This window comes from Hypanus sabinus, chromosome 2 (genome assembly GCF_030144855.1).
Source record: "Hypanus sabinus isolate sHypSab1 chromosome 2, sHypSab1.hap1, whole genome shotgun sequence".
In the NCBI taxonomy this organism is placed as follows: Eukaryota; Metazoa; Chordata; class Chondrichthyes; order Myliobatiformes; family Dasyatidae; genus Hypanus; species Hypanus sabinus.
In genome coordinates, this window is record NC_082707.1 from 146752556 (window position 1) to 146776069 (window position 23514).

The window sequence follows — 23514 nt, forward strand, 5'->3', positions numbered from 1 at the left end:
TGTTTTATAGTATGATGCATTAATTGGCAACTAAACTATCTAGTTCTACCCTCTACTGTTAGGGTTTGTTGCAGACTGGCTCTTTCAGTGGGTCTCCCATCCAAAAGTTCAAATATATTCTATTGCTATAAAAAGTTAACGGTTATAAATTTTGGAGGGTTATAAAATTATAAATTCTGTATCAACATCTCTCAGTCATAAATTGAATATTTATTAACTGATTCATTAAATTATCAATAAATTATGTTCAAAGCAATTACAAGGAAAACTTCAATACCTCAAAAAGTCCAGGGTTGATTGCAAGTGCTCTGTGGAAGTCATAGATACAATTAATTTCATGAAGCTTCATTCTGCACAGGCCACGTTGATAATATGCTTTAGCAAATTTTGGGTATATTTTCAGTGCCTTATCAAATGAATCCACTGCCTGAAAAGTATCAAAGAGTAATTCTGAGGAAGAAGTATTAACAAGCATTAACTATATTTATGTAACCAGGTGTAACCATTTTTTTTATTGTTAGAGTCCACTTATGTATTCATCTTTGTAATGCTAAAATAGCAGCCTGTACCTTTAAGAGAAAACAGTGATGCCATTTTGCATGGGTGGAATAGAACGAAGAGTTATCATGTCCTAGAAAGGACGATGCTCGAATGCTTTTCCCAAGTTTGGTGAGAAAAGGTGAATAGTATTTGATAATATCCATGGAAATTCATTTATACTTGTTTGTAAATCTAGAATATCAGTAATTTGTTGTACTTTACATGTGGATGCTTTAGATTTTCGCAAGTAAATTGATCAGCACTGGATAGCATAATTGCAAAGTTCCTTAATCGGTCTACTAGGTTAGTCTTGGTAATTCAACTACAAGGCAATATATTGTAAAAGTTTATTTGACTTTCTTTATTGTTTCATGACCAAATGTGAATGCAACAGAGTAATGTGAATGTGTTAATCTCTGTGCACATAGCGTGAGCGAGGAGAACTCATTTCAAGGTCTAGCCTATATGTGCTTGGAAGTTAAACACGTGTATGCCAAATGTGAGTAAATCTCTTAATTAAGATGAGATGTATATATTCATATTTCCAATGTAGTGTATAAGGTACAAGGTTGGTGGGATTCTAACATTGTATTGTTTCTGTTAGAATTGCCACTACCGTATAGTTTTGTATATTTCGTTTTAGTTATTTTCATACTGCATACGTAACAAGGGTGTGGTCTGAAGTAAAGCTGAGATTGTAATAGCAGGAACAGTTTTTTAAAATTTATTTTGTGTTTTTATTCTGATACCTTCTTTCTGCAATAAAACATTTAAAACAGATAAAGGAATTTAAGACCTGAAAAAGTATTTGTTGTCCTGCGTATGTGTATTTTTCCCCAGGCTACAAAAGTTTAAAAATACGATTCAATTTCAATAAAAAAATTACTTTCAGATTTCAGTTATAAAGCAGCAAATTTCCTCCAGCATCACATCTGTGGTTATTCCTTTTGGATTTTCTATACATCTAATAAACAAAACATAAAGGGGTTGGACATAGACAGTGGTATCCAGCACTGCTAATACTGAGAACTACTTCACATACTACTTAAATATTGAATGCAGCACTCCTTTGGTGGTGAGTGGAAGGCAGCACCAAATACCCCATCTAAGAACAACTCTTAACCCATTTCCTCTCTGATCTGCCAATTGAACTGCTGACTACTGATTGGACCTACTGAGCACTTTTAGTAAAATTCCAGATAAACAAACCTAGCACCACCACCATCACAAAGCCTATCATCCCTACCCCTTTACCTTAAATTCATGCCGACCCATACCCCTTTGAACCTGAATGCTCCAACCAACCTTCTCTGTTTTCTGAATACCAGGCAACAATCCCAGATATCTACCTCCTTGGCACCCGCTGCCACAAAAGAATGACCTTTAAAATGCAAGGCCTGCTCCACAGCACACACAACCACCTAGACTCGTATTTCTTTGGAGGCAGGCTCATTGAGTCACTGTGTACTAATTGAGTAAGACATCTGTGCAAGCACCATTCAATTTCTAGGCAAATATTCTTACCTTTGTCAGCTTATCCAGTTCAGAACAGCAGCAACCTATGAGATAATGTAATTCTGCAAGTTCCATTGATGGGTTCATAACTTGTATTTCACATCTTTCAAGTTCAATATCCAAAGCTTTCTGAAAGTTGATCAGGGCTTCCTACATTTGCAAATATAATATTTATTATATAAAATCAGTATTGGGATTGGAAGATTTGAGAATGTTTGGAGAAACATATTGTAGTGTAGGAAAAAGGTCTAGAGAGAACAAGGGATACAGGACAGAATAATAAGTGCCATCAAAATGACAGAAGAAATTGTTAATCTCTCCAAAATTTTTAAATGAACAACTTTAAACATAGGAAAGAATTTACAAACATGCAATATTGCCTTGACAAGCTTATTACATTGAATCACACTGAGTGGGCTAGATAATCAAATACTTAATTTTGATATTAAATGTTGTTGCTGGGTTGTAGCATAAACGTGTTAGGTTTTGCTTAAAGTCTGGCTGTTAATCATAACTCCCACTAAGGAATATCAAAACCAAATTAGTGTTTATAAGATATTAAATATGGCATAGTTAAAAAGGTCTTACACCAATCAGATATGACTAATTTCTGTGAATGAATTGTTATATTTTGTAATTATGTCAGTCACTTTGAATTGTTTAACATAATTTTTGCAGTATAATTCATGCTGAAAGAATATATATTTTATTTGTATATTTTATAACAGCATATATAGTAAGATATACTCCAAGTTACTATTGATAGCAGGGGAAGAGATTGCTGAGCCCATGGTGATGACTTTTGTGTCTTCACTAGCCACAGGAGTAGTACCAGATAATTGAAAGGTGGCAAATGTTATTCCTTTGTTCAAGAAAGAGAGTAGGGATAACCCTGGGAATTATAGATCGGTGAGTCTTATTACAGTAGTGGGCAGATTAATGGGACAATTCTGAAAGACAGGATTTACAAGCATTTAGAGAAGCATAATCTGGATAGGGATAGTCAGCATGGCTTTATATGGGGCAGGTCATGACTCACAAGCCTGACTGAATTCTTCAGGGATGTGACAAAACACATTGATGAAAGTAAAGCAGGGGATGTGGAGTACATAGATATTAGTAAGGTCTTTCAAAAGGCTCATTCAGAAAGCCAGGAGGCATGGGATCCTGGGAAACTTGGCTGTGTTGATTCAGAATTGGCTTGCTCATGGTTACAGATGGAGCAAATTCTGCCTGGTGGTCAATGACTAAGGCTACTCCACAGGGATCTTCTTGGACCCCTGCTTTTTATGATTTTTATAAATGGCTTGGATGAGGAAGTGGAAACATGGATTAGTAAATCTGCAGATGACACAAAAGTTGGTGTTGTGGACAATGCAGAAAGTTGGCTTAGGTTACAAAGGGGTATTGATAGGACTCAGAGTTGGGTTGAGAGATGGCAGACAGAGTTCAACCTGGAAAAGTATAAAGTGATCCCATTTCAAAGGTCAAATTTACATTAGGAATACAGCATTAATGGCAGGATTCTTAGCAATGTGCAAGAACAGAACTATCCCAGGGTTCATGTCCATAGATCACTCAAATTTGCCATGGAAGTTAATTGGGTTGTTATGAAGGTGTATGCTTTATTGGTCTTCTTTAGCTGGGGAATGAGTTCAAGAGCCACGAGGTAATGGTGCAGCTCTATAGTACCCTGTTTAGACCACACTTGAAATATTATGTTCAGTTCTGGTCACCTCATTACAGGAAAATTATGGAAGCTTCAAGAAGGATGCAGAAGAAATTTACCAGGATGCTACCTGGATTGGAGAGCATTTCTTATGAGGATAGGTTGAATGAGTTAGGGCTTTTCTCTTTGGAGTGAAGGAGAATGAGCAGTGACTTGATGAGTTGTACAAAATGATAGGAGGCATACGTCAAGTAGATAGTCAAACTTTTCCCCAGGGCAGAAATAGTTAACATAAGGAGACATAATTTTAAAGTGATTGGAGAAAAGTATGGGAGGGATATAAGAGGTAAGATTTTTTTTACACAGAGAGTGATGAGTGGATGGAACACACTGCCGGGGTGGTGGTAGAGGCAGATATATTAGGGATACTCTTAGATAGTCATATGGATGATAGAAACGTAGAGTAGGATGAAGGTCAGCACAACATCATGGGCTGAAGGGTCTGTATTATGCTACAAAGTTTTATGTTCTATAATGTCAGCACTGCTAAATTACCACTAAATTTAACTGTCATCCACCATCAAAAACACTTGTATTTTTATAAGAACATAAAGATAAGAACACTTAAGAGATGACTCTTACGTTGTGGATTTATAAGTCATGCACTATTCAGTGGCTGCTTAGAAGAGGTCCATGTGGGAACTCGTATTTCCCTATAACACATTACCAGCCATACATTTTTCTCCCCTTGTAGTCAATGGTACTCAACTCCATTAGAAAGCTAATAGTGCAAACTCCAGAGCCTGTTCATTTTCTTGTATCATCACAGATGAAGATGACAGAATTGCATGCCAGGGCAATTCTGTTATCTTTATCGGTCATGCAGTTCATGAATAAGCTACTTTACATATGAGCACATGACAGAGAAATACTGAATGAATATCCACGAGGGAATTGGAACTATCTGGGGCAATGAAAATTAAGGACAGTGAACACTTTCACAGCCATTTATAATGCAATTAGAGTCAGCAGACAGCAGTTCTCAAAAATCTAGCACAATACAAATACAATCTCAAAGTAAAAGACAATCACCACACCCAACCAGGCACTTTACCAGCTTTCTTGCGTGGGTACTGGATGTTTACAGCAGAATGATATAATGTTATTCCCTGTGCAATGCCATCTCTCAGCTATGCAGAATGAAGCTCAGTGATTATTTTCTAAAACTCATCTATCACTGAACATGTACAAACTAATAAGGTTTTCAAAATGATGTTTGCTTTTCTATGTCAATGACCACCCACATGCTTACTTGTTCTCTGCTGTAAAATATGTGGGAAGATCTTTGCTTATTCTAAAACTTATTTCTAATCTCCACTGAAACAGGTATTGATCCATCCTGTCTGACAATGGATATTTTCAGCAGTTTTGCTCAGAGGCTTGGTCCTGGACCACAGGCATCAATACAAATCCAGATGTCTAAGAAATCTAAGTAATTTGCCAAAGAAAGACTCATTACTGAAAACTATTCTCCCAGTCTCTGCAGAGACGTACATTTCTATTTCAACTGCTCTTAGAGCTATCTTTGCAAGATCAGGTTTATTAAAATAATTGATGTGAAATCTGTGACATTCTGTGGCCTCAACTGTAGGCTATACTCCTGCCTACACTACTCTGGCAGTTGGTTAAAGATCAGTTTTAGTCATCTGTTCGGCCTCTGGCTACTTCAGGTGGCTGTGCCTAATCTATGTTCTATTTCCTAGTTTAATGCTTACTATAATTTTGAGCAGCAGCCATTCGGAGATCTTAAGTTTGAGAAGACACAGCTCACTCAGGTTTCCCAATTGAGTACATAAGGCAGCGACTTGCAGCTGTTTGATGTTTTGAGCAGTGACCAATCAGCGATCAGGATTGATTAGGATGAACAAGTTAAAATAAGGCAGGGGCAAGTGGAGCAGTCATCATTGGAGCGGACAGTGATTTTGAGGCTTTAGCTCTTTGAGGCTTCAGTGAGGAGAGGAGCTGGAGCAGGCAAAAAAGCTGAAGTTAGATTTTCCTTCCAGTTTATTTATTGTTTTCTTCTCTATATTTGCACAGGTGGAAAAGTAGGGATGCTAGGCAGGATAGTTGAAAGCTCCTTTTGTGGGATGTGGGAAGGCAGGGAGACCTCCAGTGTCCCTGACAACTACACCTGCAAGAACATCATCGAGCTGCAGCTCCTAGCAATCCATATTAAGGGGTTGGGCCTAGAACTGGATGAACTCTGGATCATTCAGGAGGCTGAAGGGGTGAAAGATAGGATATACTGAGAGGTAATTACACCCAAGGTGCAGGACACAGGAAACTCAGTGACAGTTAGGAAGGGGAAAGAGGTTAAATCTAGTGCAAAGTACCCCTGTAGCTATCCCCCTCAACAACAGTTATACCACTTTGGATACTGTTGGTGGGGGGGGGGGGTGCAACCTAGCAGGGGAAAGTCACAGAGGTCAGGTCACAATTAGCCAAAGGCCCAATTAACCACAATCCACTGTATGTGGCACAACATTCAACAATTATAAAGAATTAAATAAAAATAAAGTTAGAAGGATAGATATGGAATAAATGTGCAAAAATACATAAATACCAGCTTGTATTTACAATGTAAACAGCTTTATAAAAACTGGTTTAAAGTGCTTATAGTACAGTCCAGTGATTGAGGTAATAGATAGAGGGGTTGGTGGTGGGGAGCTAATTCAAAGCCAATTCCTCCTTAAGGCCACAATTCATTCCTTAGTCTTGCTGATGTTTACTGCAATGTTGTTGTTTTGACACCACTCAACCAGCCAATCTACCTTATTCCTGCATGCCTCTTCTTTACCACCTGAGATTTTTTTTTAATTTATGGAGATATAGCGCAGAATAGGCCTTTCCAACCATTTGAGCTGAGCCATGCCGCCCAGCAACTCCCGATTGAACCCTAGCATAATCACAGGATGAATTACAATGAATATTAACCAACCAACCGTTACACCTTTAGACTGTGGAAGGAAACTGGGATGAAACATAATAGGGGGAACCTACAAACTCCTTACAGACAGTGGTGGAAATTGAACCCCAGTCACGAGTAAAATGCTATGCTAACCACTATGTTACCATGCTGCCCCTTCTGTCAACATTCGCTAACAGCAGTGATCTCATTGATGGTTTTGAGTTGTCCCTAGATAGACAGTCATGAGAGCAGAGAGAGTAGAGCAGTGGGCTAAGCACACATTCTTAAAGTATGCCTATGTTGATTGTCAGCAAGGAGGTGATTTTATTACCAAATTACACTGACAGTGGTCTCCCAATGAGGATGTCAAGAATCTAATTGCAGAGGAAAGTATAGAGGCCCAGGTCTTGAAGTTTGTTGATTAATAATGAAGGGATGATGAATCCCCAACTGTGGGTAAAAGACTGTGCATAATCCTTTGGCAGCTTTTAATGTCAACACCAGTACAAAGGGCAACATAGTTTTGATACTACTTCTGGAAGAACACAGTGGGTCATCTGGATATGAACAGTCTGAACCTATGACGTTAACTGTCCATTTCTCTCCATAGATGTTGTCTGAATCATTGAGTTCCCCAAGCATTCTGTTGCTCCATATTCCAGTATCTTGTCCCTAGGTTTTAGCTTTGATACCTCCAGAAGCATTCCTCCTTCAAATGGTGCTTAGAATCTCCATTTGAGCTCAGAAATGTCTTCCTAACAAGATGGCATTTTCATAAACATAGTCCAACCTAGACCCATTTCACATTAAAATGTCACATGACATTAAAATCTCATATCCCTCTTCTGATAATGTCACAGTGATGAAAACATTAGTAAATGTATATTACCTGATGTTTTCCAGCTTTCATTTTAGTTTTTCCAAGTAAGGTCAAAATTGAAGGAGATTTTTCAAGTCCTTCCAGACTATCTACAGCTTTATCATAATTTTTTAAAAAGGTTTGTACTGTAGCTTGTTGAACTGGTGAAGTGTCAAGAGCTGTGTTATCTAGCGAAAGCCAAAACAAGATTTATTAGGACAATATTATATGACTTTATATCATAAAACCTTGATGAAGTTATTAGCTACAGAACTCTGTTTTATGAAATACTACAACCAATACAAACATACATCTTCTTGTTCATATGTAGAGCAACAAATAATTTGACAAAATAATGTCATATTAATTTGCTTTTATATGTACAAATTTTAAATAGAGCAAAAATGATCATTTTAAATTAATCTGCCACATTATCTGCCAATTAATCTGATGAAGACAGGTGTAAAGGAATAGTTTAATTCCTTTGATATTTCTTTATTCCCTGTTATAAATTCACCTGACTCTTTATATGGGACCACATTTATGAGGGATGATTGATAAGTTCGTGGCCTAAGGTAGAAGGAGTCAACTTTAGAAAACCTAGCACAATTATTTTTCAACATAGTCCCCTCCTACAATTACACACTTAGTCCAGCGGTCGTGGAGCATACGGATCTTGGACCTCCAGGAAGTGTCCACAAGTGGGAGATTGATAAGTCCGTGGCCTAAGGTAGAAGGAGATGAGTTATACAGCTCTCGTTACATGCACATGTAGCTGAACTCTTTGAGTGACTACGCAGTAAGTTTGAAGTTAATAACTCATCTCCTTCTACCTTAGGCCACATACTTATCAATCAACACTGCTGTGGACACTTCCTGGAGGTCCAAGATCCGTATGCTCCACGACCGCTGGACTAAGTGTGTAATGTAGAAGGAGACTATGTTGAAAAATAATGTGCTAGGTTTTCTAAAATTGACTCCTTGTACCTTAGGCCACAAACTTATCAATCACCCCTTGTACCTTCAATAATCCTTCCCTTTCAACAGAACTAATAAAAATTCTTAATTCGTGTTTACATTTCTACTTATCTAGAGTAGTACTCTATTTTGCCTTTCATTATCAATTTGTTGGCTTTCTTTTGTTGAGTTCTAAAATAATCACATTCCTTAGATTATTACGTTCTCTGGAAAGTATTTACAATAAAAGTCTGATGACTCACTAACACATTATTTGGAAATCCTGATTGTTTGGTATCTGCCTCCACAAAATCTTGTTTCCACACTCCCATGGCTCTGTTGGTATACTCCCTTTAAACATAATGGAGCCCTATTCCCATGTTTTCCTCAAGCTCACCAAACACACCTGGTTGGTTCACTGAAAATGTTATTATACTGTTATTTTCTAACTTATTACTATTTTCCTCTTCGATATTACTTCCATTAATATATTAACAAACTGAACTAGCTGAATCTATCATTAGAAGTAACATCTAAGGGTTTGGAATCTGGAGTCTGTCTAAGAATCTGCCAATCTGGCACAGTCCTGAGGGTTTTGGAGTTTTCCTGTAATCGTCTTGCTTTTATTGAATAATAACTTTACTTGGTCAGTCACAGATGAATCACTTTTGCTTTAGGTTTTTGTGCCTTGAAGGAATTTTCATTTTGCAACTTAAGTATAATTGCTTTGACTATTAACCTTTGCCTGTTCTTTGTTATAGTTTTCAATGTTCCCTTCCAATCAACCACAGCAATTCTATTCTCTTTATTTTATTGCTTATCTTGCCTAGATTTGTATTGAACTACATCACTTCCAGACTTGATATATAATTCAATCATTATGTTTTACTCTTCCTCAAAGACCCCTTTATAACATAATTGTGCTTCATTTATTTTCAGTGCACTAAACAAGATCGAAAGAAAGCATTTATCTTTATTTGACTCTTCAATATCTTAATCTAGAAAAGCTTCTTGTATGGATTCCATGAACTCATCTTCCATTTTATTCCATATGATGCATACTCCTTTTAGTTGGACAATCTACACCAGAGGTGCATGAAAAGAGCTTTTTAAATCATGGTGGCAATCAAGATTTTGAAGGCAGAGTGCTGCAGCAGTTTTTTTCCGATTTTGAGGAGCGACCAATTTGCAAGAGGGAGTCATTAGAAAGGGCCAATAAGAATAGTTCAAGTACAAGCGGAGTGGGCATACATTTGGACTGTGCCAGTTTTTAGAGTGACTTTGGCTTATCAGGCTTGAGTGAGGTAGATTGTCTTGTAAGTTACTCTCTCTCTGTTCTTATTTCTTCATTCCTCATCTATGAGTGCATACTACAGCGAGAATGGCTCCAGGGTCAGTGTTTTTTTAACTGTGTATGGGATGCAAGAAGTCTGGGAGACACCCAGTCTCCCAGATAAACACATCTGCACCAGGTAAATCAAGCTGCAGCTCCTGAAAGAACATATTAAGGAACAGGGCTGCAGCTTGATGATCTTCAATGCATACGGGAAAATGAGGAGGTGATGGACAGGAGCTACAGGGAGGTAGTCACCCCTAGCTTGCAGGAGACAGGTAACTGGGTGACTGTCAGGAGAAATAGGGGAAAAATCACAACCAGTGCAGAGCATACCTGTGGCCATTCCCCTCAATAATAAGTATATAACTTTAGATACTATTGAGGAGGATGACCTACTGGGGGGGAAACAACAGTGACCAGGTTTCTGGCATTGAGTTTGGTGCTGTGACTCAGAAGAGCAGAAAGGTGAAGAGGACTGCAGTGTTGATAGGAGATTCCTAAGTCAGAGGAACAGAGGTGAAATTCTGTGGGCACAGTAGTAAGAATGTGGTTTACAAGTTACAGTGGGAGACAGAAAATGCATTCCAAAAGAGCAATGTTACAATAGTCATGGAGAATTTCAATATACAGGTAGATTGGGAAAATCAGGCTTGTACAGGATTTCAAGAGGTAGAATTTCTAGAATGCCTATGTGATGGCTTTTTAGAACAGCTGGTGGTTGAACCCAATAGGGGATCAGCTATTCTGGATTGGGTGTTGTGCGATGAACTGGAACTAATTAGATAGCTTAATGTAAAAGAACCCTTAGTGGCAAGTGATCATAATATGATCAAATTCACCCTGAAATTTGAAAAGGAGAAGTTAATGTAAGAGGTATCAGTAATACAGAGGAGTAAAGGAAATTATAGAGGCATGAGAGAGTAGATGGCCAGAATTGATTGAAAAAGAACACTGTCAGGGATGACGGCAGAGCAACAATGACTGGAATTTCTGGAAGCAATCCAGAAGGCACAGGTTATATCCATCCCAAAGAGGAAGAAGCCATGTAACCATGGCTGACAAGGGAAGTCAAAGCCAACATAAAAGTCAAAGAGGGACATATAATAGTGCATAAAATAATGGGAAGTCAGGGGATTGGGAAGCTTTTAAATACCAGCAGAAAGCAACTAAAAAGTCATTAAAAAGGTAAAGACAGATTATGAAAATAAGCAAGCCAATAATATTAAAGAGGATCCCAGAAGTTTCTTCATATACATAAAGCGTAAAAGAGAGGTGAGAGTGGATATCGGACCACTGGAAAATGATGATGGAGAGGTAGTAATGGGGAACAAGGAAATGGCGGATGAACTGAATAAGTATCAGTCTTCACTGTCAAAGATACTAACAGTATGGTGGAAGCTCCATGTGTCATGGGTCATGAATTCTGTGAAGTTACCTTTACTAGAGAGAAGATTCTTGGTAAACTGTAAGGTCTGAAGGTAGATAAAGTACCTATAAAAAGTATTCACACCCCTTGGAAGTTTTCATGTTTTATTGTTTTCAAACATTGAATCAGAGTGGATTTAATTTTGCTTTTTTGACACTGATCAACAGAAAAAGACTTACTCGTGTCAAAGTGAAAATAAATCTCTAGAAAGTGATCTAAATTAATTACAAATACAAAACACAAAATAATTGACTACTTAAGTACTCACCCCCCCTCCTTTAATATGACCCACCTAATCATCACTGGTGCAGCCAATTGGTTTTAGAAGACACATAACTAGTTAAATGGAGATCTGCCTTTGGCGACCTGTGTGTGGTCAAAGTGCTTCAATTGATTGTAGTAAAAATATACCTGTATCTGGAAGGTCCAACTGCTGGGGAGTCAGTATCCTGACAGAAACTACACCATGAAGACAAAAGAAAACACCACACAACTCTGCGAACAGGTTATTGAAAAACACAAGCCAGGAGATAGATACAAGAAAAGTTCCAAGTCACTCAATATCCCTTGGAAGTTAAGTTAAGTGAACCATCCAGAAATGGAAAGAACATGATACAGCTGTAAATCTGCTTAGGGCAGGCCATCCTCAAAAATGAGTGACCATGCAAGAAGGGGACTGCTAAAGGAGACCACCAAGAGGCCTATGACAACTCTGGAGGAGTTACAAGCTTCAGTGGTTGAGATGGGAGAGACTGAGCATACAACAACTGTTGCCTGGGTGCTTCACCCGTCACAGCTTTACACAAGAGTGGCAAAGAGAAAACCACTGTTGAAAGTAATTCACATTGAAATCTCGCCTAGAATTTACCAGAAGGCATGTGGGAGACTCTGAAGTCAGCTGGAAGAAGGTTTTATGGCTTGATGAAACCAAAATTGAGCTTTTCGTCCATCAGATTAAACAGTATGTTTGGCATAAGCCAAACGCCACACATCATCCAAAACACACTATCCCTACCGAGAAATATGGTGGTAACTGCATCATGCTGTGGGGATACTTCACTGCAACAGGCCCTGGAAGGCTTGTGAAGGTAGAGGGTAAAATGAATACAGCAAAATACAGGGAAATCCTGAAGGAAAACCTGATGAAGTCTGCAAGAGAACTGCGACTCAGGAGATTTATTTTCCAGCAAGAAGATAACCCCAAGCATAAAGCCAAAGCTGCACAGAAATAATTTAAAAACAACAAAGTTAAAATACACCTGTATCTGGAAAGTCCAACTGCTGGTGAGTCAGTATCCTCACAAAAACTACACTATGAAGACAAAAGAACATTCTAAGAAACTCTGCAAAAAGGTTAGTGGAAAGCACAAGTCAGGAGATGGATACAAAAACATTTCCGAGTCACTGAATATCCCTTGGAGTACAGTTAATTCAATCATCAAGAAATGGGAAGAATATGACAGGGGCTATAAATCTGTCTAGAGTAGTTGTCCTCAAAAACTGAGGTACCGTGCGAACAGGGGACTAGTGAGGGAGGCTACCAAGAGACCTATGGCAACTCTGGAGGAGTTACAAACTTCAGTGGCTGGGATGGGAGAAATTGCACATACAGTTATTGCCCGGGTGCTTCACCAGTTGCAGCTTTATGGGAAAGTGGCAAAAAGAAAGCCATTGTTGAAAAAACTCACCTGAATTCCCAACTAGAGTTTACCAGAAGTCACGTGGGAGATTCTGAAGTCAGCTAGAAGAAGATTTTATGGTCTGATGAAACCAAAATTCAGCTTTTTGACTATCAGACTAAATGTTAAATTTGGTGTAAGCCAGACTCCGCACATCATCAAAAACACACCATTGCTACCATGAGGTATGGTGATGGCTGCACCATGCTGTGGTGATACTTCACTGTAGCAGGCCCTGGAAGGCTTGTGAAGCTAGATGGTAAAATGAATGCAGCAAAATACAGAGGATTCCTGGAGGAAAACTTGATGCAGCCTGCAAGAGAACTGAGACATGGGAGAAGATTTGACAAGACAATGACCCCAAGCATAAAGGCAAGGCTACAGAGGAATAGCTTAAAAACAAGAAAGTTAATGCTCTGGAGTGGCTAAGTCAGAGTAGGGACTTCGATCCAATTGAAAATTCATGGCTGGACTTGAAAAGGGCTGTTCACTCATGATTCCCATGCACTCTGACAGATCTTGAGCAGTTTTGTAAAGAAGAATGGGGAAAAATTGCAGTGTCCAGATGTGCAATACTGATAGAGACCTATCTGCATAGACTCAAGGCTGTAATTGCTGCCAAAGGTACATCCACTATATACCGACTTGAAGAGGGTGAACACTTATGTAAGCAATTAATTTATGTTTTATATTTGTAATTCATTTAGATCATTCTGTAGAGATCTGTTTTCATTTTTACACAGAAGAGTCTTTTTCTATTGATCAGTGTCAAAAAAGCCAAATTAAATCTACCATGATTCGAAATTGTAAATCAATAAAACATGAAAACTTCCAAGGCAGTGAATGCTTTGTTACCAGGATCAGTTGGTGTACACCCTAGGGTTCTGAAAGAGGTGGCTGAAGAGATTGTGGAAGTATCAGTGATGATCTTTCAAGAATCACTAGATTCTGGAATGGTTCCAGAAGACTGGAAAATTGCCAATGTCACTCCACACTTCAACAAGGGGGAGAGGCAGAAGAAAGGAAACTATAGGCCAGTTAGTCTGACCTCAGTGGTTGGGAAGATGTTGGAGTCCATTATTAAAGATGAGGTCTCTCAGTACTTGGAGGCACATGATAAAATAGGCAATAATTAGCATGGGAAAATGTTGTCTCTAGGGAAAATCTTGTCTTGCAAATCTATTGGGATTCTTTGAAGAAATAACAAGCAGGATAGAGAAAAGAAAATTGGTTGATGTTGCATACTTGGATTTTCAGAAGACCTTTAACAAGGTGCTGCACACAAGGCTGCTTAACAAGTTATGAGTCCGTGGTGTTATAGGAAAGATTCTAAAACAAATAAAGCAGTGGCTGATTGGCAGGAGGCAAAGAGTGGGAATAAAGGGAGTCTTTTCTGGTTGGCTGCCAGTGACTAGTGTGTTCTACAGGGGTCTATGTTGGGACTGATTCTTTTTATGTTATATGTCGATGATTTGGATGATGGAATTGATAGCTTTGTTGAAAAGTTTGCAGACAATACAAAGATAGCTGGAGAGGCAGACAGTTTTGAGGAAATAGGGAGGCTACAGAAGGACTAAGACAGATTAGGAGAATAGGCAGAGAAATGTCAGATGGAATACAGCGTCAGAAAGTGTATGGTAATGCATTTTTTTTTGTAGAAGAAATGAAATAGTTAACTATTTTCTAAATGGAGAGAAAATTAAAAATCTGAGGCAAAAAGAGATTTGGGAGTCCTTATGCAAGATGCCCTAAAGGTTAATTTTCAGGTTGAATCTGTGGTGAGGAAGGCAAAAGCAATGTTAGCATTCATTTCAAGAGGACTAGAATATAAAAGCAAGGTTATAATGTTGAGACTTTATGAAACACTGGTGATGCCTCACTTGGAGTATGGTGTGCACTTTTGGGCCCCTTATCTTAGAAAAGATGTGCTGAAACTGGAGAGGGTTCAAAAGAGATTTGCGAAAATGTTTCCAGGATTAAATGACTTGTCACATGAAGAGTGTTTTGATGGCTCTGAGCCTGTATTCACCGGAATTTAGAAGAATGAAGGGTGGTGTAATTGAAACCTACCAAATAGTGAAAGGCCTTGATAGAGTGGATGTGGAAAGGATGTTTCCTCTGGTGGGAGTGTCTAAGACCAAAGGTTGATAGATTCTTGATTGGTCAGGGCATGAAAGGATATAGGGGCAGAAGGCAGGAGATTGGGGCTGAGAGGAAAAGTGATTCAGCCATGATGAAATGATGGAGCAGGACACTTGATAGGCCAACTGGCCTAATTCTGCTCCTATATCTTATGGTCTTATGGCCTTATATATAGTTCAAAGTCTCTCAAAGCTTGACCCAAATTAATTCTGAACTCTACATCATAACCTACCATTGCTAAAATTATTTGTCACTATTTACTGATCTCCTTTGATAATATTGCTATATTAATCCCTTCAGATCTGTCATAAATATAAGGTTTTAAATTCATTTGGAATAGGCACTTCTCTTGTATTTTTGCTAAAAAAAGATCTATTGCAAAAAAAATACGAAAAAACAGCATTATACTATGGAATTAATTAGAACAGATCTTAAAATCACATTATATCCACCCATCTACTTATTTAACTTCAGATAAATGAATAATTCAGATCTTTTGTCAACTGCATCTGTCGCAAAATCATGGTTTGCAAACGGGTAATAAAATAATCAAACCAAGTTATACAAATCTTCTAACTAAACACAAATGAAGGAATTTTGATGACATGATCATTATACAAATATGTACCTTGATTGATTTCAGCAGTATATAGGATACTAAAGTTTGCAAGTTCAAATTTTTTCATTTCAAGTAGATATTGTCCTCTTGAACACAAAAAGAATAAAAAAATCAAATATTAATTATATTTATAGTAAAATAATCTGCTACAACTTATACTATATTTGCTGTTTCACTGAACTACCATTGTTACATACAACATGGAATAATTTTGGTCTACTAACATTTCAAAAATACAACTATTGCAACGGACAAAAGCAGTTGGGTTTTGAACAAGAAAAGGATGCGATAGACATCTAAAAATTCTGAACCATGATCCCAACCCATTTCCAAATTGTAACTCTTGTGGAAATGATCCAGAAAGTGTACATCCAATCAGTTCCAGGAATTCAAAACTCAAAAATAGAATTGGTTACCAAGCAGCAGAAGTCTGAAAGGAGCACAGAGGAATGAATACAGAGCAATGATGAGAAACAAAATCAAGCTTTGATATCATGAGATCATGGTGATGAATATAGCCACAATATTGGAATTCATGAGGAAATGATTTAAATAAAAATTCGGATACATCTTTGGCTTTCCCAATCTAGTTTAGTCAACTTGTTTCTCACATTTAAGTTTAAGCTCCTATTCCGAGAAATTTAATTGCACACTGTACTTTCTCCAAAATGCTCTGAGCTGATTATTCATCATTTCCACACATCTTAACAGTGTGGAGGAACAGAGAGTTCTCGGGGCCCACATCCATATGCAAATGTTGATGGTTAAGAGGTGTATGGTGTGTTGGTCTTCATTAGTCAGGGGAATGAGTTCAAGAGATGCAAGGTAATATTGCAGCTCTATAAAACTCTGGTTAGACTTGGAGTATTGCCTCATAATAGGAAAGATGTGGAAGGTTTAGAGAGGGTGTAGAAAAGATTTACTGGGATGATTTCTGGATTAGAAAGTGTGTCTTATGAAGATAGCTTGAGCGAGGTAAGGTTTTTCATTTTGGTGAGAAGAAGGATGACAGGTAACTTCACAGAAGTGTACAAGGTGATAAGAGGCATAGATGGAGTGGACAGCCAGACACTTTTCCAAGGGTGAACATGGCTAATACAAGGGGACATAACTTCAAGGTGTTGGGAGCAAGGTATAGGGGAATGTCAGGGGAAGGCTTTTTTTTTCGTACACAGCGTGATAGGTGTGTAGAAAGCACTGCTGGGAGTGGTGGTAGAGGCAGATCCATTAGGACAATTTAAAAGACTCATTTTGGATGAAATCAAAATTGGAGGGCTATGTTGGGTGGAAGGATTAAATTCATCTTGAACTAGGTTAAAGAGTCAGCAAATCATCGTGGGATAAATGACCCGTGCTGTGTTGGTCTATGCTCAAACTGATTCCTATTTGTGATTTTCTGAGCAAATTCCTTCTCACAAAATCTTAATGTCATCCTTTACTATCAGGCCTACCCCTCAGAATTCCTAATACTACTACTCTGACTATCACTGTGAAATGCAGAGTACCTCAGAATGTTCAGTTTACCAGCCTGAGTAATCTTGCAACAATATAGTGTCATAGAGCTATATAGCATAGAAAATAGACCTTTTAATCCAACTTATCCAAGCTGACCTAGATGCCAAACTAAGCTAGTCCCACTTGCCTGTACTTTGCCCATATCCCTCTGAATATTTCCTGTCTATATACCTGTACAAGTATATATATTTTCAATTGTATCTACCTGTACAGATTCTTCTGGCGGCTCACTCCATATTCACACCATCCTGTGTGTGAAAAAGTTACTCTTCAGACCCATTTTAAATCTTTCCCATTTCACTTTAAACATATGCCCTCCAGTTTTAGTCTCCCTTTCTCTGGGGACAAAACTGTGGCTATTCACCTTACCTGTGCCCCTCACAATTTTATAAACCTCTATAAAGTCACCCCTCAGCTTCCTACAGAAAAATAGTCAAAAGTCAAAGTTCAGTTTATTGTCTTATGCACAAGTACAATGAAAAACTTAATTGAGGTAGCATCACAGTCACATAGTATCATGCAACCAGCATTTACAAGAAAAAAACATGAACATAAATTATACACAACTTTTACAAAAACATACAATCAGAACAAAAATGTCCATCTTAGTGCTAAGTGATCAGAGTGGACATTTTTGTTCTGATTGTATGTTTTTGTAAAAGTTGTGTATAATTTATGTTCACTTTTTTTCTTGTAAATACTGGTTGTATGATACTATGTGACTGTGATGCTACCTCAATTAAGTAGTGACTAAAGTTTTGCTGGTTGGTTTATGAACTAAATGGTTGAAGGAAAGTAGCTGTTCTTTTTTTAAAAACTTATTTTTATTGTATTTCAAGTAGTTACAAAATAAAAGTAGAGAAAAAGAAGTATATTACCCATCCCCCCTCCCCTTAACCCCTCCCCCCTAGCATCCTTATAGAAAAAAAAGAGAAAGAAAGAAGGAAAAAAAAGTAAGAAAGAGTTCCTGGATATTGGAAGATCCCCACATGCTCCATGGAGTTCGTAATAACTTTAGTATATATATTTATTTCTTTCCCCATTAACCAATTATTTCATCTTTGGAGCATCTATATATTTAATCCTGTCTTTTGTAAATAAGGGCGCCAAATTTTCAAAAAATGTTTCATATTTATCTCTTAAATTATAAGTAATTTTTTCAAGTGGAATACAGCTATAAATTTCTTTCTTCCAACGATCTATACTTAAATATGTATCTGATTTCCAAGTAACTGCAATAGCCTTTTTGGCTACTGCCAATACAATTTTTATAAATTCTTTCTGATATTTATTCAATTTGGGGATCGGTTTTATCCCTTCAATAACACCTAATAAAAATAATATTGGATTATGTGGAAGTTGTATTCCAATAATTTGTTCCAGTAAAACTCTATTCGTTTTACAATGGATAATCAACTTTTATGTAATTGGTTTCAAAAAGGGATTAGATATATAGGTGATTGTTTTGAAGGAGGTTTATTAATGTCATTTGATCAATTAAAAAATAAATATAAAGTATCAAACAATACTCTTTTTTGTTACTTTCAACTAAGGGCTTATTTAAGAGAAAAATTAGGTCAAACAGTGTTATTGCCGAAATCTAATGAAATAGAAACTTTAATTCAAAAAGGAAAGATTAAAAAATTCATTTCTTGAATATATAATTTGATTCAAAAACAGGCAATTAAACAAGGAGTCCATAAGTCAAGACAAAAATGGGAAAGTGACTTGAATATTAAAATTGAAGAAAAAAATTGGTCAAGAATATGTCTTGAGAGTATGACAAATACAATAAATGTCCGGTTAAGATTAGTGCAATATAACTTTTTACATCAATTATATATTACACCACAAAAAATAAATAAATTAAACCCAAATTTATCTGATCAATGTTTCCGATGTAACCAAGAAATCGGTACTTTTTTACATTCTACTTGGTCTTGTTCTAAAATTCAACCTTTTTGGACAAAGTAGCTGTTCTTGAAGTGGTTTCTGTAGCTCTTGCCTGATGGAGGTTACAAAAAGACAGCATGGCCTAGATGGTGGGGGTTTTAATGATGGATGGTGCTATTGGGCAGAGTCCACCACTCTCTGCAGCTTCTTACATTCCTGTGCATTCAAATTACTGCATCAGAGTATGCCAATGCAACCTCTCCTTATAATGCTACCTACATTTTCATCCAAATCATTAAGATAAATGACAAACAACAGCACCAATCCTTGAAGCACACCACTGATCACAGGTCTCCAGTATGAAAATTAAAACTATCACCACCCTTTGTCTCTTACTATCATGCCAATTTTGTATCCGATTGGCAAACTCATTTTGGATCCCATGTGTTCCAACTTTCTGGACTAACCATGTAGTGCCTTAGTAAACACACTACAGTACTTAAGTCCAACAGCTAAAACCCATTTACCTCTATTTATGTCACAAGTTTAATATATTTGTTATAAAATCTTTGTGTTCAGTTAAAAAGCCTTGTATTTTGTTTATTTTCCCCATCTTAACCTTTCTTTACTGTTAAGTGATAACTTTTAAATGATTAGTCCCTGTTATGTGCATATTTCTGTGCTGTATAATTATCTCATACTTCTGCTTTAAATTCCTAAATTTCCAGTTACCAGAACCCTCCCAACAACATTATCATTTAAAGTCTTATCTACAGGTCCAGCCACTGATCCACAAGAAGTACATTCTAAAGAGGTGGCTCACAAGTGGATGTTATCGCACACCCCCACTCCCGAGGATAGAGGGAGTTTCTAATGGGAGGAAAAAGATAAAGAAGGTGGTGGAGGGGTGCTCGGTGGCAAGGCTTAATTTATTAAACTATTTATTTATTGTAATTGTAAAGGGGGTTTCTTCTTTTTCTTTGTTACTGTGTATGTTAATCAAAATGGCTTCTTTGTTTTGTTAAAAGTAGGAATGCTTCTTTGTTGCGAGAGAGTGCTGGAAGCTTGTTTGGGTTAAAATTTACTGATAACGAGAATTGTAAACCAATTGGGATTAATGTTGTTCTTTCTTCAGTCTGTAAGCTATTGTTGGCGGGCTTTTGGGGAGATTGGCACGTGGGGGTGAGAGAGAGAGGACGCGATGCTGTAAGCTGGACGAGGAACGGACCCCAAGCGGGGGTCCAAGGCCAGGAGGTACCCCGAGGAGAGGAGACAAAGATAGATGTGCTTGGTTGACCACTTTGGGTGGCCCTGAGCTGCGAGTCGAGGAGTTCGGAGGGGATCGAATGGTGGCCAGAAGACTTCAGTAATTGAGCTCCAACGGTTGTGCACAAAGTGGTTTGGACTTTGATAAGTTTGGTGCCTTTTCTTTATTTTCTTTTCCTTCATGTATTCTGTATCATTATTAATTACTTAGTTATAGTAATCTTTATAAACTGTAATCATTTAATCGCATATGGTGACCTGTTTGTTCTTTGGCGAGGTGGGGACATCACACAGCATCCACACAAAGCTGATTACCCAGTTTGGTGGGGTCGAAGGCTGCTCCCCCTAGACGAGAACAAGCTGAGCGAGCCTGAGGCGACGCAGGGGGTTACATTGTGGGGTGCTCGTCTGTGGAATCTGTGTGATCGCCCTCTTTAAATTATGTCGGCGGCGAAGGGCGGGTGTGCGATTGCTGGTTATCTCTGCATGACTGTTGGGTGAGGTGGCTCTTGGTGCCCTGGAGGGCATTGTTCGAGTTCCAACTAGCGTTGACGAAATGGTGGTGGGGCCATGGGCTGTCCATGCTGTTAGGAGAGCGGGGAAGGACTGGTGGATATGTTCCAGCTATGGTAGGCTCTGCCTGGTTGTTGGAACCAACAACCCTAAAGGGGCGGAGGCAAGGGCAGAGCAGACCTCTCAGTTGTTGGGTGAGTGGCAGTGCTCGGCTGAGGGAAAGCGACAGGGAATGGTTGAAAGTTTGAGTAGTCGGGCTGGTGACGTTGTTAGAACTGTCGGGTGCAATTACCTTGAACTGACAGCTGCCAGTGCTGGGAAAGTGTGGGAAAATGTGTTTGGTTCAACTGGAAATGCCGCAGCTGGGGGGCTTACCATATCCTTGGCAGGAGATTGGTGGAAAGTTTTTAGGGTATCCCTTTTGGCTAGGGGGGCAGATAAATTGCTTGCGGTGCCAGGGGGATCTGCCAAGGGGATCAGCTCCTCCCTCAGTTGTTCAGTTGATCTGAGTGGTGTCAGGAAACTTAGAGGAGGCCCAGTGGGGGAACGGCTTGGGGTCTCTGGGGGAGCAGCAATGTACCAAGGAACTCCAGAAAGGAACAGACCCTATTCCTGAAGGCTTAGAGGGACCATGCACTCAGGTGTCGTCACGGATGGATGGAAGCCAAGTTAAAGCCATCCTCGACACCGGGGCGCCGGTTAAGTTGCTGTACAATAGACAATAGGTGCAGAAGTAGACCATTCGGCCCCTCGAGTCTGCACCGCCATTCTGAGATCATGGCTGATCATTCACTATCAATACCCAGTCCCTGCCTTGTCCCCATATCCCTTGATTCCCCTATCCATCAGATATCTATCTAGCTCTTTCTTGAAAGCATCCAGAGATATAAAACAGTTTGTTTTATAACCGTTATTGGAAGCATTTACACTTGATGACATTGAGGGCACTGGAGATTTGGGGTACCAGTGCCGGTGATTATCTAGATGATGGTTGTTGGTCAGTGAAAATGGAATTCTTAGAGGCAAATGTGGGGGTGACTGAGGTTTGTGAATTGTTAATGCTGATGTGTCCGGACACTGTTGAGAAGGGAAGCGTTTTGGTTCTGGAGAGAACCAATACCCTGCTGGTGCACTTGGGGGCCTGCCTAGAGGAGGCGGGTGAGTGTTGTTTGGAGGCATTGTCGATGCGCCAAGTTTTGAGCTGCTTGTGCAGACGTGTGTAGCAGCATTGGGCCGGTACCGAATTCAAATAAGAGCCGGTGGTGGCACGGCCTGGGGGAAGTATCTGAGGGTGAGACCCTCTTAGTGGATGCTGCGAAATACCACGAGGGAGGGGAGTTGACCGCTGAAGTCACCTCGGTGAGAAAGAGGTTGCGGCAACTGGCCCCTACAGCCCTGGAAGACGTAGGCAGCATGTGTGTAGATTATATTGCGCTGAAGAGGCACACTGTCAGTGATCAGAATATAGCCCTGAGGGCCAAAGAGGCGATGGCCTATCTGAGTGGTGCGAAGTGGTTTAAGGTGCTGGATCTGAGGAGTGGATGTTGCCAGATCCCGATAAGTGGGGCCGATAAGGAGAAGACGGTCGTTATAAGTTCCTTAGGATTCTTCTGGGCCAAAAAGATGCCACAAGGCATATCTGGAGCCCTTGCAACCTTCCTGCGGGGCATGTGGAAGACCATGGGGGATGTGGAGGTGTTTGGAGTTTTGGCAGATGTGGATGACCTCCTGGTATTTGGATTTGCCTCGGGAGAATATGAAGTGAGGTCGTTGCAGGAGCGGCTGAGAACTACAGAGTTAAAAAGTGTTTTCTGGACACGTGCCAGGGCTGGTGAAGGTCGCAGCTTGTGAGTGACTGTCTCTACAGAATCAAGTTTGAAATGAAGACAGAGAGACTGGAGAGAGTGATCTGGAACCAGTGGGAGGACTTACAAGTTGGAGAAAATGAAGAAAGTTGTCTGACTGAGGGCAACAGCAAACTGAGAGCCTGGAGAGGGGAGATTGTGGGGGTGAAGAAATTGCAGACAAATCTCGGAAGAGGGAAGCGGATGCTTGAAGGGAACCTGAAGATGACCATCGACAGTTCAAATAAAGTGCAAAGCCTGAAAGTCTATCTGGAAGAAGTCATGATGAAGAAAAAGCTGGAGATAAGTGCAGTGAATACTGAACTGGAGGCTGACCAATCTTTAACTGCTGCTTTTCAGGTTGGGGTGGAAGAAGCTGTTGGAGTAACTGCGTCCCAGATTGAGATGGCTGGGATGCGTGAGTCACAACTGCTGAGCCTGTGGCGAGAGTTGGAGGGGCCAGAGAAGAAGCTGATCTCTCGATTGCAGGAGGTTGAGGAGACTGCAGGGGCAGTGCAGGCCACATGTTTCCGTTTGGAGAAGATCAAACAGCAGCTACCGATCGCAGAAATTAGGAAGAATACAGATTCGACGGATGATGTGCTGGATGTGTGGTACATGCTGCCTTTTGCTGACTTCCCCTCGATTGAGGAACAGACCCTTGGCCCTTCTCCCATTGAGTCAGGTGTAGTGGGAAGGGTTAGCTGTGGGCAGCAGGGGGCTCAAAGTGTGCAGTGGGGGGGCATGAGTGAGAGGTTGAGAGAGGAGTTGGT

The 23514-nt window shown here is 39.4% G+C and overlaps 1 protein-coding gene across 1 annotated transcript in view; it reads right to left on the reverse strand.

Moving 5' to 3' along the window:
* Positions 1 to 23514, reverse strand: part of ttc6 (tetratricopeptide repeat domain 6) — a 283236-nt gene that overhangs the window by 74577 nt on the left and 185145 nt on the right. Inside the window, exons 20-23 of the mRNA XM_059956588.1 lie at positions 15720 to 15796; positions 7582 to 7739; positions 2065 to 2205; positions 278 to 427 (exon numbers count right to left, since the gene is read on the reverse strand). Coding sequence (XP_059812571.1) covers positions 278 to 427; positions 2065 to 2205; positions 7582 to 7739; positions 15720 to 15796 — 526 coding nt within the window. The remainder of the gene's footprint in view (positions 1 to 277; positions 428 to 2064; positions 2206 to 7581; positions 7740 to 15719; positions 15797 to 23514) is intronic.